This window comes from Aythya ferina (assembly GCF_964211825.1).
Source record: "Aythya ferina genome assembly, chromosome: Z".
In the NCBI taxonomy this organism is placed as follows: Eukaryota; Metazoa; Chordata; class Aves; order Anseriformes; family Anatidae; genus Aythya; species Aythya ferina.
In genome coordinates, this window is record NC_140299.1 from 73,413,900 (window position 1) to 73,428,661 (window position 14,762).

A 14,762-nucleotide genomic window follows, 5' to 3' on the forward strand; every position below is an offset into this window, starting at 1 on the left:
AAGTCATAATAATTTGCTGTCATCTCTTTATTCCGTTCAAAGGGATCCAAAAGTACTTCTCCTATATTCATACACTACTGTCTCATTATTCTTTTTTTCCATCATAAGTCTGTTATAACTGGTAAATTTTAAGCAAAATGAATCACTTTCAACTGAACCAAACTAAATCAGTTACACTAAGAAAATAACTGAATTAAAAAAAAAAAAAAAAGAGAGAGAGAGAAAAGATAGATCTTCTCCTTATTCCTTTTGAACCTCTAGCTATCAGTAAGTTAAAAATATAGTTGAAGGTACTCTATTACATGTTGTATTTGAACTCTAAGACTTAATGACCTATGGTGGACCTAATGCCTTTATGAATGTATCTAATTTGTTTTTGAATTCATTTATACTTCTTGTCTCCGTAGGGTTCTGGAGCAGTTATCATAATACAATTTTATTCTGAGTGAAAAGCACTCTCACTTCACTGGCAATCCCTCCTTCCAATGTTGTGAAAGACTGTTAATAACTACTGCTTCTTCCTTTACCATTATACAACCCTCTTGTTACATTCCTCTTTAGTCTTCTCTCTTAGGGGAAGAAATTTCCTAGCACAATTATCCTCCCCTCATAAAGCCAAAGAAGCCAAAAATGGCTTCTTTTCTAGCATGCAGGTTCAGGATGTGGAAGAAAATCTATACCTCTCCTAAGAGAATACTCATTCAAATTAGTGGAATAATGGGAATAAGAGAGAAGAAATAAGAGGAGAGAAAGCTTACTTACCAGGACTGTCATAATGAAGGCAGTGCAGACTAAACCTATTGGTAAGGCAATTGCTATCTTAGCATCAGCTGATAGCGGACATTCCCCACAATCTGCTGGACAGATAGAGCAGCCTTCTTCTTCCTCACAAAAGCCATCTCCACAAACTGATTAGAAAAGGAAACCCATATCAGGATATTTTATGGCAGTTTCATCCAACAACATGGTTGAACTCAGATTTAAACACATGGTTACTGAGGTAACCTCAGAGTACCAGAAATAACACATCTTGAAGAATCCAGAGATAGTACTACTGCAGCTGAGTTCATTATTTTGGTTTTCAAAGTGATGTAGGTGCTCTTTGATCAGATCAAATTGTTAATGAAATGAGAGTCTTTGATTTTTTTGTGTGTACAAATAATTTAATTACTACTCTGTTTCTCATTGTCCATCTGATTTGTTTGTTTGCTTGTTTTTCTGAGACAAGAAGTTCCTCAAGGCGGACATTGTCTTTTGAGTTTTTTGCACATAAGTCAGCCCTTGAGACCTCCAGAAGTAGAAGATTCTTTCTCAGAAGCAGCAGACTATGAGTACTTCAGATTGAAACCTTGCTACCCATGCTTCAAGGATTTCTTTTCCTCCAAGGTCTTAAGAAAATTATCAGCAGCATCAGCCGTGATTTAAAACAAAAGCCCTAGAGGACAAAACTCCTTCTCCCATGTTCTGAGTGCTGTTTCAATTTTACCTCTATGCCTAAACTAATATAATTCTTTACTTCAGCCTCCTGAGACAAGCTCAAGATATTATTCTGTCACTACAAAATATTTAAAAAAAAAATCCTCAACAAAACAAAATCCACAGTTTTCATCCAGTCTGGAATTTCTTTGGTTCTGTTTGTTTGTTTTTGTGTTTGTTTTTGTTTTTAACAACATTGAGGAATATAAACTTCCAGAAGAGTAGCTAACAAGAAAACTTTGATGACATTTCTGTTTAACCAATATTCTTCAAGTTGTGTTTAATTTATTAAATAATACCCACTTTTTATTTTTGCTTTGCTAAGAGAATTGTTATTATTATTTCTGCTTCCCTGCAGTTGTTATACTATACTGTTATACTAAGCTGCACAGAACTCTGATGCCTTTGGGAGCAACTGGATTTTAATGTGAATAATGGAACCAAGCTGGGTTTCTACCTTTCCAATGTGCTTAAGGCTAATCTGTTCCCCCTCAGATTAAGAATGTCCACATCTTCACTACATACCAGATGGAAGAATATTTTCATATCTCTGTCAACTGAACCCATTGGTCATGATATTTGACTTTACATGTTTGGCCAGAATGGCTTCCTACTATTCTAGCTTCTTTCACAGGTAAGAAGAAGCTCAAATAATTTTTTAGATTTTCAGCCTTAGAAGAATTTTAGGAAGATCTTTGTTTATACATAATTGTAAGGAAGGGTAGGAGTTACTCTTGTTCTTGGTATGCATACATGAATGATAAAAGCATTTGCATTTAATAAGCAATTCCCTCACTCTATATCATACCTACTGCAGGAAGGACTGTGGTTTTTGCTTCCAGAGCAACTTGCATTCTCCCAACTCTGATGTGTGCGATGAGAGAAGTCACACCCACATGAACCAAAACAACCTGCCAAATAAGTGAACAAAGCTGCAAGGATTGAAACTTCATGTGCATACAGTATGTCATTTTAGCAAGAATGACCCAGTTATGGTGTCTTCCAAAAGAATATGTGCGGTTTTCTTCAGAGTCAGGAAGGTCAGGGTTGCTTGGCTGGTGAAACAAACAGTAGCAGGAGAGGCAAGCCATGTTGGAAAGCCAGGTCTGATTCCTCTGACTGGTGATTGTTCTTTCAATCAGGCAAAGCTTTCAGCCTATGCATCCCTGTCACATTTACTTGCTTGTTACTTCTGCTTGGTAGAAACCCGTAGAGATCATGCTAACCTGTAACACAATCTAGTCAGGAGCACAGTATTTTGGTAGTACAGGCCCTAAACAAACAGGTTAGGCTCTTTTCTTCTTTCCCATCCCCATTATTTCTACTAACTACATAAGTAGTAGCAGTATGAAAAGCTATTGCTTCCAATCGAGTCAGTTTTGAATTGGTGATACTCAGCCATATGCACTGCTTACATATATAATACTGACATCAGTTAACAAGACAGGGAACATGCACATGAACTGTATCAAACTACTAGCAAGTAAGCTTTGAAAAGAGCAAAGCATTTGTTGTATACAACAAATACACCTTACCTTGGCAGTCCAGTTTCTTTGGCTCATTTTGCCAGCTGTAGATAAAGTGTGGGTAAATATCTGGCCATCATCAGGAATCCATGGACCACATATTCCTCCTCTACCCTTTATCAGACAGATCGGTTATGTCACTAAATGATGACACAATGAAAATCCTAGGTCTCCCTTTTTCACCTTCTTAAAATGTCTTGTATTCTTTTTCAGAAAATAACAAATTCTATTAAAATGCCAAAGTACAAACAACATTGTTTTGTGATACAATAAAAGATAGTAAGAGAGAAATGGGCTTAAATTGAGTCAAAATCTCACAAAAGCTCATTATTGTCTAAAATACATGAACCAAAATCTGGTTGCATATTTTAGCTCCAGTAATTCCATGCACCTAATATCCCTTTTTAGCAGGTTTTGCTGCACTAGAACCAGAAACAGAATCATATCCCATATTTCATATTTTTTCTAAAGGTATTTTATTGCAGCTTGACTTTTAGTATGACAGGGCTTTTTTCTTTAACAAATCAGGAAGCGATCTGTTATGTGTCAATGTCTGTTTGCAAAGCATTTTGTAGTAAAGCTCTGAAAAAGCAAACTTCTCAACAATTGCAAACACTTAGGATTATTTTGGATCTTTGAAGATCGTGCATTGTTTTGATGTTTCAAAAGGCTTAAGTCTGTCTACTAACTCCAGATATTTCTGCAGGAACTTCTTTCAATGCAGTGTAAAGCACAGACCTAATCCAAAGAAACAGTACATGCAAACCAAAAAACAAAACAAAACAAAACAAAACAAAAACAACAACAACAACAAAAAGCTTTAAATGTTACACCATTAAAAAAATAATAATAATTAAAAAAAAAGGCACAACCAACCATCAAAAAAAAAAAAAAAAAAAGTTCTTCAGTATGATTCTAGCCAAAAGCTTTGATGCGATAGTTCCAGCAGGGATTCCTCTTTCAAATAAAAGTCTTGGTATCAGCTAAGGTCCTCAGGGAGTCATTAATAAAACAGCTCCATACAAAGAGGGCTGCCATGAAGTAAAATAGAGTTGTTAGAAGGCATTAAGCCTTCACACAGAACAGTGCATGAAATAGCCACAAGACATGTAAGGCTACGTTTACTATTACACTGTGTTTGATCATGAAGAATATGTAAGTTGCCGTAAGGGAAATCAACTTGAAAAACTGGGCAACTGCATGAAGGTTATTTTTCTGGGTAAGGCTTTCCTCACAGGGGAAAATGAAAAGGAAGAGGAAGAGGAAAAAAAAGAAAAGGAAGGGAAAGGGAAAGGGAAAGGGAAAGGGAAAGGGAAAGGGAAAGGGAAAGGGAAAGGGAAAGGGAAAGGGAAAGGGAAAGGGAAAGGGAAAGGGAAAGGGAAAGGGAAAGGGAAAGGGAGAGGGAGAGGGAGAGGGAGAGGGAGAGGGAGAGGGAGAGGGAGAGGGAGAGGGAGAGGGAAAGGGAAAGGGAAAGGGAAAGGGAAAGGGAAAGGGAAAGGGAAAGGGAAAGGGAAAGGGAAAGGGAAAGGGAAAGGGAAAGGGAAAGGGAAAGGGAAAGGGAAAGGGAAAGGGAAAGGGAAAGGGAAAGGGAAAGGGAAAGGGAAAGGGAAAGGGAAAGGGAAAGGGAAAGGGAAAGGGAAAGGAAGTTTGTTATTATGCATTTCCATTCCTTTATTTTTCTTTTTTTTTCTAATCTAATATAGAAAAACTAGTTCATCTTAGCACCTGTGTATACAGGCTTCCATTCTACAAGTCACAGACAGTATGACTCACACCAGTCAATTTTAGTAATTCAAGCAAATCATTCAGGTTCCCTCTATAAGATGCAGAGAGATAGTGATACTTGCAGCTGACAATTAATCCTACTTGTTATAGAATGAAATGATCTATCTTTCTTTCTCTACTGACTGTATAGAGCTTTGAGTCAAGTAAACTTGAAGAGATGTAACTAGACACTTTAAGAATAATGAGTACTTCTGAATACCATCTTGTACAAAAATAAAGCTATTTGCTTTGCAGCCTCAGAATCAAGTGCAAAGATTTCTGAAACTGACAAATTCTCACTTTCTTTTTTCAGTAAACTATAGATTAGGTCTAACTGTAATACCAAAAAGACCTCACAAAAGTCATTGCAAAAAGTTTTTACAAAAGTTATTGCAATGCTGTTTCATCCAATACCACAAACAGAGCACATGAAGTCACACACTTATACTAACCATGAAGGCCAAAGGACAGGAGTGAATGTTGGCATGATGGACACAGCAGTTCTCGCCATTTGCATCTTTCCAGCTGGCAGGGCACTCATGCTCCTCACAGAATTCCCTTGCAGCAGTAGCATTGCTAGCCAAGGAGCAGAGAAAAGGACATAATTTTATATTCATTACTTATTCCTCAAAACTGTAACAAGCGCAGAAAATCCTGTATAGAAAAATGAGTAACAAAAACATATGCAGTGAGAGAAACACTGTAATGCCATTTCTCTCTCTTTTCTTTCTCTTTTGTTTTACTTCTGGTTGAAGCACTCCTAGAGCAATTAAGATTGCTGCCAACTCTGGCAGGTACTATACCTCAAGCAGCTACCAGCCTCCACTTATGTCTTGAGACTGACTGCATGACCAGATTACTTGGCACTGCTACAACTGGATTAGAAGAACATACCACTTACTGTACTTCCACTATCAGAAATATGTGTCCCTGGTTATTTTCATTCTCACTGTTTTCAGTTATGTATGTGAATCTATATAAATCTATGCATGTGATTCCTATTTGGCTTCAGTCTTTGCTCCACAACCTGAAGAACCAATGATAATTACTACAATATCATATACAAATCCTAAAACCAAAAACTTAGAGGAAATAATGGTCTGTATGTTTAGACTGTTCTGCAAAACAACCACAGAATCACAGAACAGCCCAGGTTGGAAGGGGCCTCAAAAGACCATCAGGTCTGAACTTTTGTGGGAAAAAGGAGACTAGATGAAATTATTTTGGATGCTGTCCAACTGCATCTTAATAACCTCCAGTGATAGGAACTTGAGCACACCCCTATGAAAGTTGTTCCTGTGACTGGTTGTCTTCATTGTAAAATATATATATATATATGTATATACATATATAGTATCAAGATTAAATGTCTCCCAATGCAACTTTTATCCTTTGTGTTTTTGCCTCATGTCTTCCCCATGTGACTCCTTGTTAGGAGGCCTCCATCCACTTTGTAGCCACCATTGGAATACTGTAATGAGGTCTTCCCCTAAGCTGTCTTGTCTCAAGAGTGTAAAGACCTAACTCCTTCAGTCTTTCCTCATTGAAGAAGGATTTCTTCAGCTCTTTGATTATCTTTGTGGCTCTCCTTTGGACCCTGACCAGCCTTTTTTGAATTTCAGGGACCAGAACTGGACATAGCACTCCAGGCCTGACAAGTGCTGAGTAGAACTAGTCATAGGAGATTAGATTTAAAAGGGAAGACTACATTACAAGAAATATATATAAGTTAGGATTTTTGGAAGTTCATCACAGAAAGACGAATCTAGTTCCCTGGATATGCATCACAACACTTTTTTCCAATGTGTTTTCTGATTTATGCTTTCAGTTGAGCAACAACTTCTGTGAAGCTGGTTATGACCATAATAAACTGATTTGGCTTTAAAATAAAATCATTTTCTCCAAATATGGCTTACTCAGCAGATACAGCCAGATTTAGTTGTACAGTTTAGTTTGTATGTTATGCACAATAGCTCTCTAAACTGATTGACGCCAGGATTTTTATATATATATATATATATATATATATACATATATATACGAATATTTATTTATTTATTTACTTATTTATTTTTAATGCAAGAACAACTAGCCCATACTGAGTAGATTTAAGAGAGAAGACTGTATCAGAAGAAACAAATATTTGCACATACGCAAAGAGCAGGATTTTCTAAATTCCTTAGTGATTTAAGAGAGTGGTTCTCCTTGGAAAGAACAGAAAAACTTATTCATTCCAAGCAGCTAAAAAAAATGATTTTTGGTCAAGTTTTCTGATTATTTATTTATTTATTTTCTATTGCAAATGGATTATATGTCATCTTCCAATCTTAAATAAAATCACCCTGGATAACAGCTTTTACAACATGAACTTCACAATGTGAACACTCACATAGACAAAGAAGAATGTGAGTTTTTTCCATAAGCATCTCTTAGAGTAGCCAAATACAGAGCAGAATATGGGGAATTGTGGCTGCAGCCTCTGTCCCAGACATTGCTTTATACAGTTGGAAAACTGGTGTGTACAGTCTACAACTGTAAGATCACAGCATACTAGCATTTTAGTGATCTAAAGTTGTACATAGACACATACTGTACTTAGCCTACGTTGTCTAGTTACTAACAGTCTCTGAAGTGACTGAATTGGACTCCTTTTGGACTGATTTCAATGCCATAGAAATTGAAATAAATTCTTCACTGGAAACACTGGATTCAAGTTTGGACCAACCCCTTTGTTATATTTATATTGTGCACTTTGAATATGCTTATTATTACAACAGACGTAGAACACAGTGAGTTTGGGACTCCTGCTAGAATTACATTTATTTCTTCACGTAGAGAAGCTAACAAGTGATATTTAGAGTTGCACTGATACTGTTAAACAGATGCAGGATGACACATGCTGTCCTTGACATGCAGGTGAGTGTGCCATGATGGGTGTTGTGAAAGCACATCCATTCCAGAAGGGCAAATATCAGTGCAAACACTGCTAGAAGAGAAGTCAAGAAGTGCAAGGAATTAGCTAGGAGCACAAGAACATGTGTTCCAATTATGTTACAGAAAATGTCTGTGTGTATAGAATCCCCATATACTCATAACCATGAAAACATTTTATAGGAGGTAATACCTGTGAGAAAGGATTCCATTTTGCACTGCATATTGATAAAAGCCATCTGAAGCAAAGACTGCATAGGTCACATTGAAGAATTCCCCACTCACAGCCTTTTCTGGAGGCCTTTTCACCCATGCCATCTCCAGACCTAGAAAAAATAAAATTATGAGCCAATATATTTGCTGTACTTTTCTACTTTACAGTTGTATACAAATGTAAATCTTCCTCTGTGGTAGGGAGCATTGTGTACTGAAAGGGAAATAAGTGTAATTTTCATCCATTGTTCCTTTTGCTTTTTCCAGGCCCAAAATACTCATCCATTTTAGTGGCTGTATAAGTAAGCACAAATGCTCATTACTACAATTCTGACATTCACTTAGAAAAGATCAAGAAATTGGAGAAATATGATAAAAAGTCTGTTCATCTTATCTATAATAAATTTACTCTCAGCACAATGCAGTGCTGCTTTTCCCGATACGCTTGCTTTGACTGGAATGGGTTGCCCAGGGAGGTGGTGGAGTCACTGTCCCTGGGGGTGCTTAAGGAAAGTCGATGTGGTACATAGGGATGTGGTTTAGTGGGTGATATCAGTGGTAGGGGGACGGATGATCTTGGAGGTCTTTTCCAACCTTAATGATAATGTGATTCTATGATTCCTCTTAGATCAGGTAATAAGCACTGCTCATCATTCCTGTCTGGTTTCATGGAGGTGCACCTCCTTATTGAAGAAGAACAGACAACTCTAGGACACATGAAATTCAGCCAGAAACTTTAACCTCACTAGATACTACTTATGCTAATTCCATACTTAAGAAAGCTCACTCTTTTTATAAAACTGTATAACATCTAGAGCAGAGGACAGTGGGAGTACTGCTGCTCAGACATCTGTCATTTTCCATTTTTACACCCTTACCAGGAAAAATAATTTAACTTGGTCATCTCTCTTATCCCTGGGACACCTTATTACCTGCTTTGAGCCTGTGAGTGAAGTGAGATTGGAGGTAAGAGCTGCTTTTAATTCATATTCTCAAACAATGCTATGTAGTGGTTTGGGCTGAGATGGAGTTAATTTTCTTCATAGTGGCTACTATGATACCATGTTTTGGATTTAGGATGAGAACAATGCTGACAGCACACCATGGTTTAGTTGTTGCAGAGCAGTGCTCCCACTGAGCCAAGGCCTTTCGAGCTCCTTGTGCTGCCCCAGGAGGAGGAGGCAGGGGGTGCACAAGGAGCTGGGAGGGGACACAGCCAGGAACAGCTGACCCCAGCTGGCCAAAGGGATGTCCGATACCATAAGGCATCATGTGAGACAATAAAATACAGTGGGGGGGTGGGGGAGTGTGTGGGGTAGTTACTGCTGCTCAAGAACTGGCTGGGCATCATTTGGTGGATGGTGAATAATTGCATTGTACATCACTTCCTTTGTATATCTATGTTTACATTTATGTTTATGTTTATATATATTATCCCTTTCTTTTTTGTCTTATTAAACTGTTGTTATTTCAAACCACAAGTGTTTACCATTTTTTTTTTCTGATTTTATTCTCCATCCCACTGGTGGGGAGTGAGCAAACAGCTATGTGGTACTTAGCTGTCTGCCAGGTTAAACCACAACAACTACAAAATCTTTTCACTCCTTTCACCAGCCTCTTTGTATGTTGTTGGATGAAGGTTTACATTTTTGACATGTCAAATAACATATGCAGGTATGCAGTTTGTCAGGAAATAAATCCATTCTGCAGAGGATGGGTAAGAGAGTTCCCATCCTGCTGTTCAAGAGATCCTCACTTTTTTATTGTTGTTCCGTTATAAATTCTCTTAATACTCTAGAGTAGTTTTTACAAGTGTATTATTCACTTGCACTGATAATGAAATAAGACATTATTCTTTCTCTTAAACATAATTCCCTTTCAGATATAAAGAAGCAAATGGTAGAAGAACCTCTAGGCATCACCTCCCCCTTGCAAAGTAGTTTTATAAGAAGTAAAGTAAACAAAGGTTAAAAAAAAAATAAAAATAAAAAAAATAAAAATAAAAAAGCTCTTGCTACAAAGAGCAATTTGCACTAAAAGGTAAGAGAGCTGAGGTTCAGAGAATGTAAGAGAATGAATGTAGAAGGTCAGCATAAACTTCAGAAAAATTACTTTTTACTCACCTTTAAAGGTCTCACAAAAATAAACAAAACTCTTATTTCAATGATAGATACTCCCACATCTAAGTGTTTTGAAGATCTTGTGTTAGAAGTCAAATTGACAGCAATAAAGCTGCAGTAGATGCCTTTCACTTTGCTTTCATAAGTGCCCGGGGATTGCAAGGAAGAATCACAGAGAAAGGCAGGATAAAGCTTGGTGTTCATTCTAAAACTGGTTCTAAAGGGTATATGTTAATCATAAAACCTGCTCATATTTGTTTCCTTTGTACTCAGTTCACACTGATTTAATAAGAACAGCTTCAAACAAGTTATATGTTCTGATAAGTTCCAATGTTAAAACAATAATAAATTTATACACGAATAAAATCCTTGGTTGACAGCCATGTAGATAGTCTTTCAATTCCTCTCTTCAGTCCGAACTCTTCAGAAAATGTTTGACTACAGTATTGAGTTCAGAGTAGGACCCAGTAGTTTATTTCCTGGAGTGTTATATAACTACTAGAATTTCTCAGGTAAACTTGTTGTTTTCTAAAAAAATTAAAAATTAAAAAAAAAGGGGGGGAAGGGAAGGGAAGGGAAGGGAAGGGAAGGGAAGGGAAGGGAAGGGAAGGGAAGGGAAGGGAAGGGAAGGGAAGGGAAGGGAAGGGAAGGGAAGGGAAGGGAAGGGAAGGGAAGGGAAGGGAAGGGAAGGGAAGGGAAGGGAAGGGAAGGGAAGGGAAGGGAAGGGAAGGGAAGGGAAGGGAAGGGAAGGGAAGGGAAGGGAAGGGAAAAGGTCTCTGATCTAATCTTTTCTAACACAAACAAAAGTGTTCTTTTACAGCAGTTATTTAGCCCTTTATTCCCAGTTACAGAGTCACAGAATCACAGTACAGTTGAAAACAGAAATTATCTCTGGAAATCATTCAGTCCAGCCTGATCTTGTTCAAGGCAGAGTCCCCTGCTGCAAGGCACAGTCACATGTTGCTCAGTCCTTTGCAAAGTTGGGTTTTGAATATCCCCAAGGATGGAGAAACCACATCTCTGGGCAACCTCTTCCAATGTTTCATCACCCACAGAGAATAAAAGCTTTTTTTACATTTAAATTGAATTTCCCATATTTCAATTATTCTTTAATTATTTTTAAATCTCAAGCAATTTCAAAGATTAAAAAAAAAAAAAACAACACACTTTGTATTATATCATCATGTAAATTCAATTTTGAAAATGATTGGAATAAGTGGTTAAAGATCTCAGATTTTAAGTACTCATGGAACAGTGTTGAGCAAGGAGAGGGAAGCACTATGTGCAGAAATGGTAATTTTATTTACTGGCTGGAGGATTTAAACAGTCCACTTTTGAAATGACAGTATAAAATTTCAGGAATGACTCAATAGAATTTGCTGCAATGCAGAGCTGACTGCCTGCTTTGTTTGGATTAAGTTGCATTTGGTTTTCTAATGAGAAATGAAATGTTTTCAATTATTTTCTGGGGGAAGGGATTCAGCTGTTGCTATTACTTTTTCTTTTGGAATCAATGAATATTGGACAAATAATTACTCAGAACTTTCTTTTGACTATTTTCTTTCACTTTTTCTCTAGAAAAAAATGTTGTTACTGACTCAGATGCCTTACACCACATGAAACATTCGCTATGAGTTAGGTATTATTCTGAGCACTTCAGTTTGGGTTTCTCAAGCAAGATATGATCTTCTATGAGCAGCTTTAGAACTCACCTCCGCAGTCCAGCATGTTATACTCATCTGGTTTTTCCAGGGGCCAACAGTCATAGTCTTTGTTGTCTAAATCATGCCATCCCCCCGCTAACATGACCTGCCAAAAAAAAAGCGTACAAATTGACACTATAGAAACAGGGGAAAGATGAGTTTCATTTGGAAAGTTTGTATTTCTTCTAAAGAAAATAAAACAAGCATAGAAACAGAACCTGGCATATTTTGACTTGTTTCTTCAACTTTTGAAGCAAAAAATGACAACTTCTTAGGGATCAGTTTATTACTTTGATCTAGCCAGAAATTAGACCTGAGATAATGTAGTGACTTAACTAAACTGTCTCTTGCAGAAGTTTTCCTCTATAAAATATGGGCAGTTCTAGGACCATATGCAGAGAAACGTTTGATTTAAAGAGTTTTTCTCCTTGCTTTTAAAATGCTATCTTCCTACATTGAAATTCTTTCCATGATCATTTTTCATTATAGATTTAATAATAAAATATAATTAATTATACATATGTTACAATATGTAATTATAGACAATATTAAGATTGCATACGCCTATTAAATGTAGAACACAGCATCATAATAGCATACAGAGTGAATTCGAACAGTTGCAGAATATAAATGATTATGCCTGTATATGTATTATAAATTTTATACATATTTATACGAATCAGGTATTAAAATAGACATTCTAGGCTATATATGAACAGGTGATAATACACCCTGGGTTTAGTCCTCAATTAGTAAAATAATTATTTTTCTTTATATATTATTGGAAAATAATCATCTACTGGACTTTGCAATTACTAATCCAGTTATTTAAGGAATAAGATAGAATTATATTTTTTCCAACATATTCTGCTATTAACCTTGTATAGATGCACATTAATAAAATAGCCATCTCACTGCAATAAGCCATCTACCATTCCTATAGTATGCATGGACCAGAGGAACACATTACAGTAAAAGGATCTCCATAGTTTACCTACCAATAAACTGAGGAGGATTCGGAGCCCTAAGGCAAGTGTTTTGATAGCTCTCATATTCCCTAACATGCATCCAGCTCACCAAGTGTCTGGGCTGCTTCTGTAGTTGCTGTTGCTGCTGAATTAGATGCCCCTGCCTAAGAAGGGGGGTTGCTAGGCAAGCCAATCCTAGCAACTCCAGCTGCTGCAGATGTTCTGCCTCCTCCTCCTCTTTTACCCTACCCTACATCTGCTCAGTGCAGGCTGGAAACACTCCACCACACTTTTGCTGAACCTCTCTGAAAAATCAGCACTTGCCTTAGGGGCAGCCCCACTTTCAGACTGTTGATGTTTGTGCCCCTGTCAGCTCCAACCTGGAAGAGCAACAGAAGGATTTTATTTCACTGCCTTATTGAGCTTGGGTAGCATCTGACCCTTAGACAGCGTCCTATAGTTGATGAAACAATATTGTGGAAATAAACACTGACACGTAGTTGGGCCTGGGCAAAGATCTCCTGAGGTTCCTTCCAACCTGAGTTATCTTAAGTCTGATGACTCCAATTTCACCATCCCTGGAGGTGATGGACAACTTCTGTTTGAGACATGACCTGGTACACAGGTGAAATAGATCTCTGCCTAGCCATGCTGAAAAGATGTGTCTAGTGCTATTTCTGTTTTCTGAAGTCACTGTCAACACTGAATGTCAGTTATGATTCAGCTCTTCTGGATATTTTCCCTGGAATTCTGGCTCAGCCCAAATTCACCTTAAGAACCTTAGTTGACATGCTTGAACTTCACAATCTGTCACATCATAAATGCATGAAAGAGTTACTTTGATGCAACGTGTGCCCTATTCATCTTGAAAGTGGTTGTAGGTCAATTTAAAATCTGCTTGGGTGCACTCATAAAAGCTTGAATGAACCAAGAGTGAATGAACTAACATAAAGTTTCAGGTTGGAATTTTGTTTTGGTAATGAAATCATAAACCTCAGTTGTGCTGTGCTTCCCTGTGCTTCACTATGAGCATTTAACCCAAATCACACATTGCAATATATGGAAACCTTTAGACTATTTCAGCTTGGCGCAATGACAGAAAGAGAGTAGAAAAAACATAATTTTTGGCTAGAATTATCTGCTTAGAAGAACTCTACATATATTAACACCTGGAGAGGTTTTACTAGTGATTTGTTTCAGGATATCTTGTGCTTAATGAGGAATTTGTTGGCAGGAAAGCTAAGGATTACAACTTCTTAGATCCTACAGCAGCCAACAGATTACCAGACTGATCCTATTTTCTTCAGTAGGGATGCCAAATATTCACATGGCATTAATATCATGGTTCAAGGACTGTAAGGACCATACATTACCTTTATAGCTACTTGTCCGTCACAGAGTTCAGAATTCCTGGAAAGTGGCCAAGAACAAGAAGCCGGTCTAGGAATACTGAATTAAAGATGGATGGAAATGAATGGTTGGTGATTATCTAACTTTACAATCTATCCTAGATATTTGGGTAGCACACTGCTGCTTCTGCATTTAAATCCTGAAAATTTTAAAAAGAAAACCAGTGGTGACTGTTTTGCAATATAAATATAGGCACCATGCTAAAAAGAAGTGAGAGATTAGTGAGTAAGACATTATTCAGGTCTGTCTACAACTCTATGTATATGAAGGAAATCAAAAACAGGTTTGAATAAAGATGTTGGTCATCTCGAACTTAATATTTTTCCTTTTTTTTTTTTTTTTTTTTTTTTTTTTTTTGCTTGCACATTATCTGATTATCTGCAGCCCCATAATTTGCGTTAACATCTTAACATTGCATTGTACTATGAGTTATTTTATTAACAGTCAGACTCAGTCCAGTATAAAGTATTCCGCCTACTGCTACTTGGTTTTCTCAATGCATTAACACGTCTCTTTGGCTTCCCCTCTTAGAAAGATTTTGCACCTGAAAACAAAACAAAACAAAACAAAAAAAAGGGGGGGGGGAGAAGGGGGGGGACGTTTCTCCTGATTTAAATAAAGTTTCTTTAATAACTTCAATTTTGCAGATTT

At 37.2% G+C, this 14,762-nt stretch overlaps 1 protein-coding gene across 9 annotated transcripts in view; it reads right to left on the minus strand.

Moving 5' to 3' along the window:
- LOC311427063 (atrial natriuretic peptide receptor 1-like) overlaps positions 1-14,762 on the minus strand; it is a 58,493-nt gene that overhangs the window by 24,496 nt on the left and 19,235 nt on the right. For 3 of the 9 annotated variants that reach the window (XM_084504055.1, XM_084504053.1, XM_084504054.1), the window contains 7 exons: positions 14,075-14,250; positions 11,743-11,839; positions 7,891-8,023; positions 5,219-5,342; positions 3,012-3,116; positions 2,285-2,387; positions 763-908 (listed from right to left, as the gene is read on the minus strand). In XM_084504055.1, coding sequence (XP_084360181.1) covers positions 763-908; positions 2,285-2,387; positions 3,012-3,116; positions 5,219-5,342; positions 7,891-8,023; positions 11,743-11,836 — 705 coding nt within the window. In that variant the 5' untranslated portion in view covers positions 11,837-11,839; positions 14,075-14,250. Of the gene's footprint in view, positions 1-762; positions 909-2,284; positions 2,388-3,011; positions 3,117-5,218; positions 5,343-7,890; positions 8,024-10,033; positions 10,138-11,742; positions 11,840-12,731; positions 12,817-14,074; positions 14,251-14,762 lie in introns of those variants that run through there. The other 6 variants (XM_084504050.1, XM_084504049.1, XM_084504052.1 and 3 more) reach the window with 4 other exon arrangements.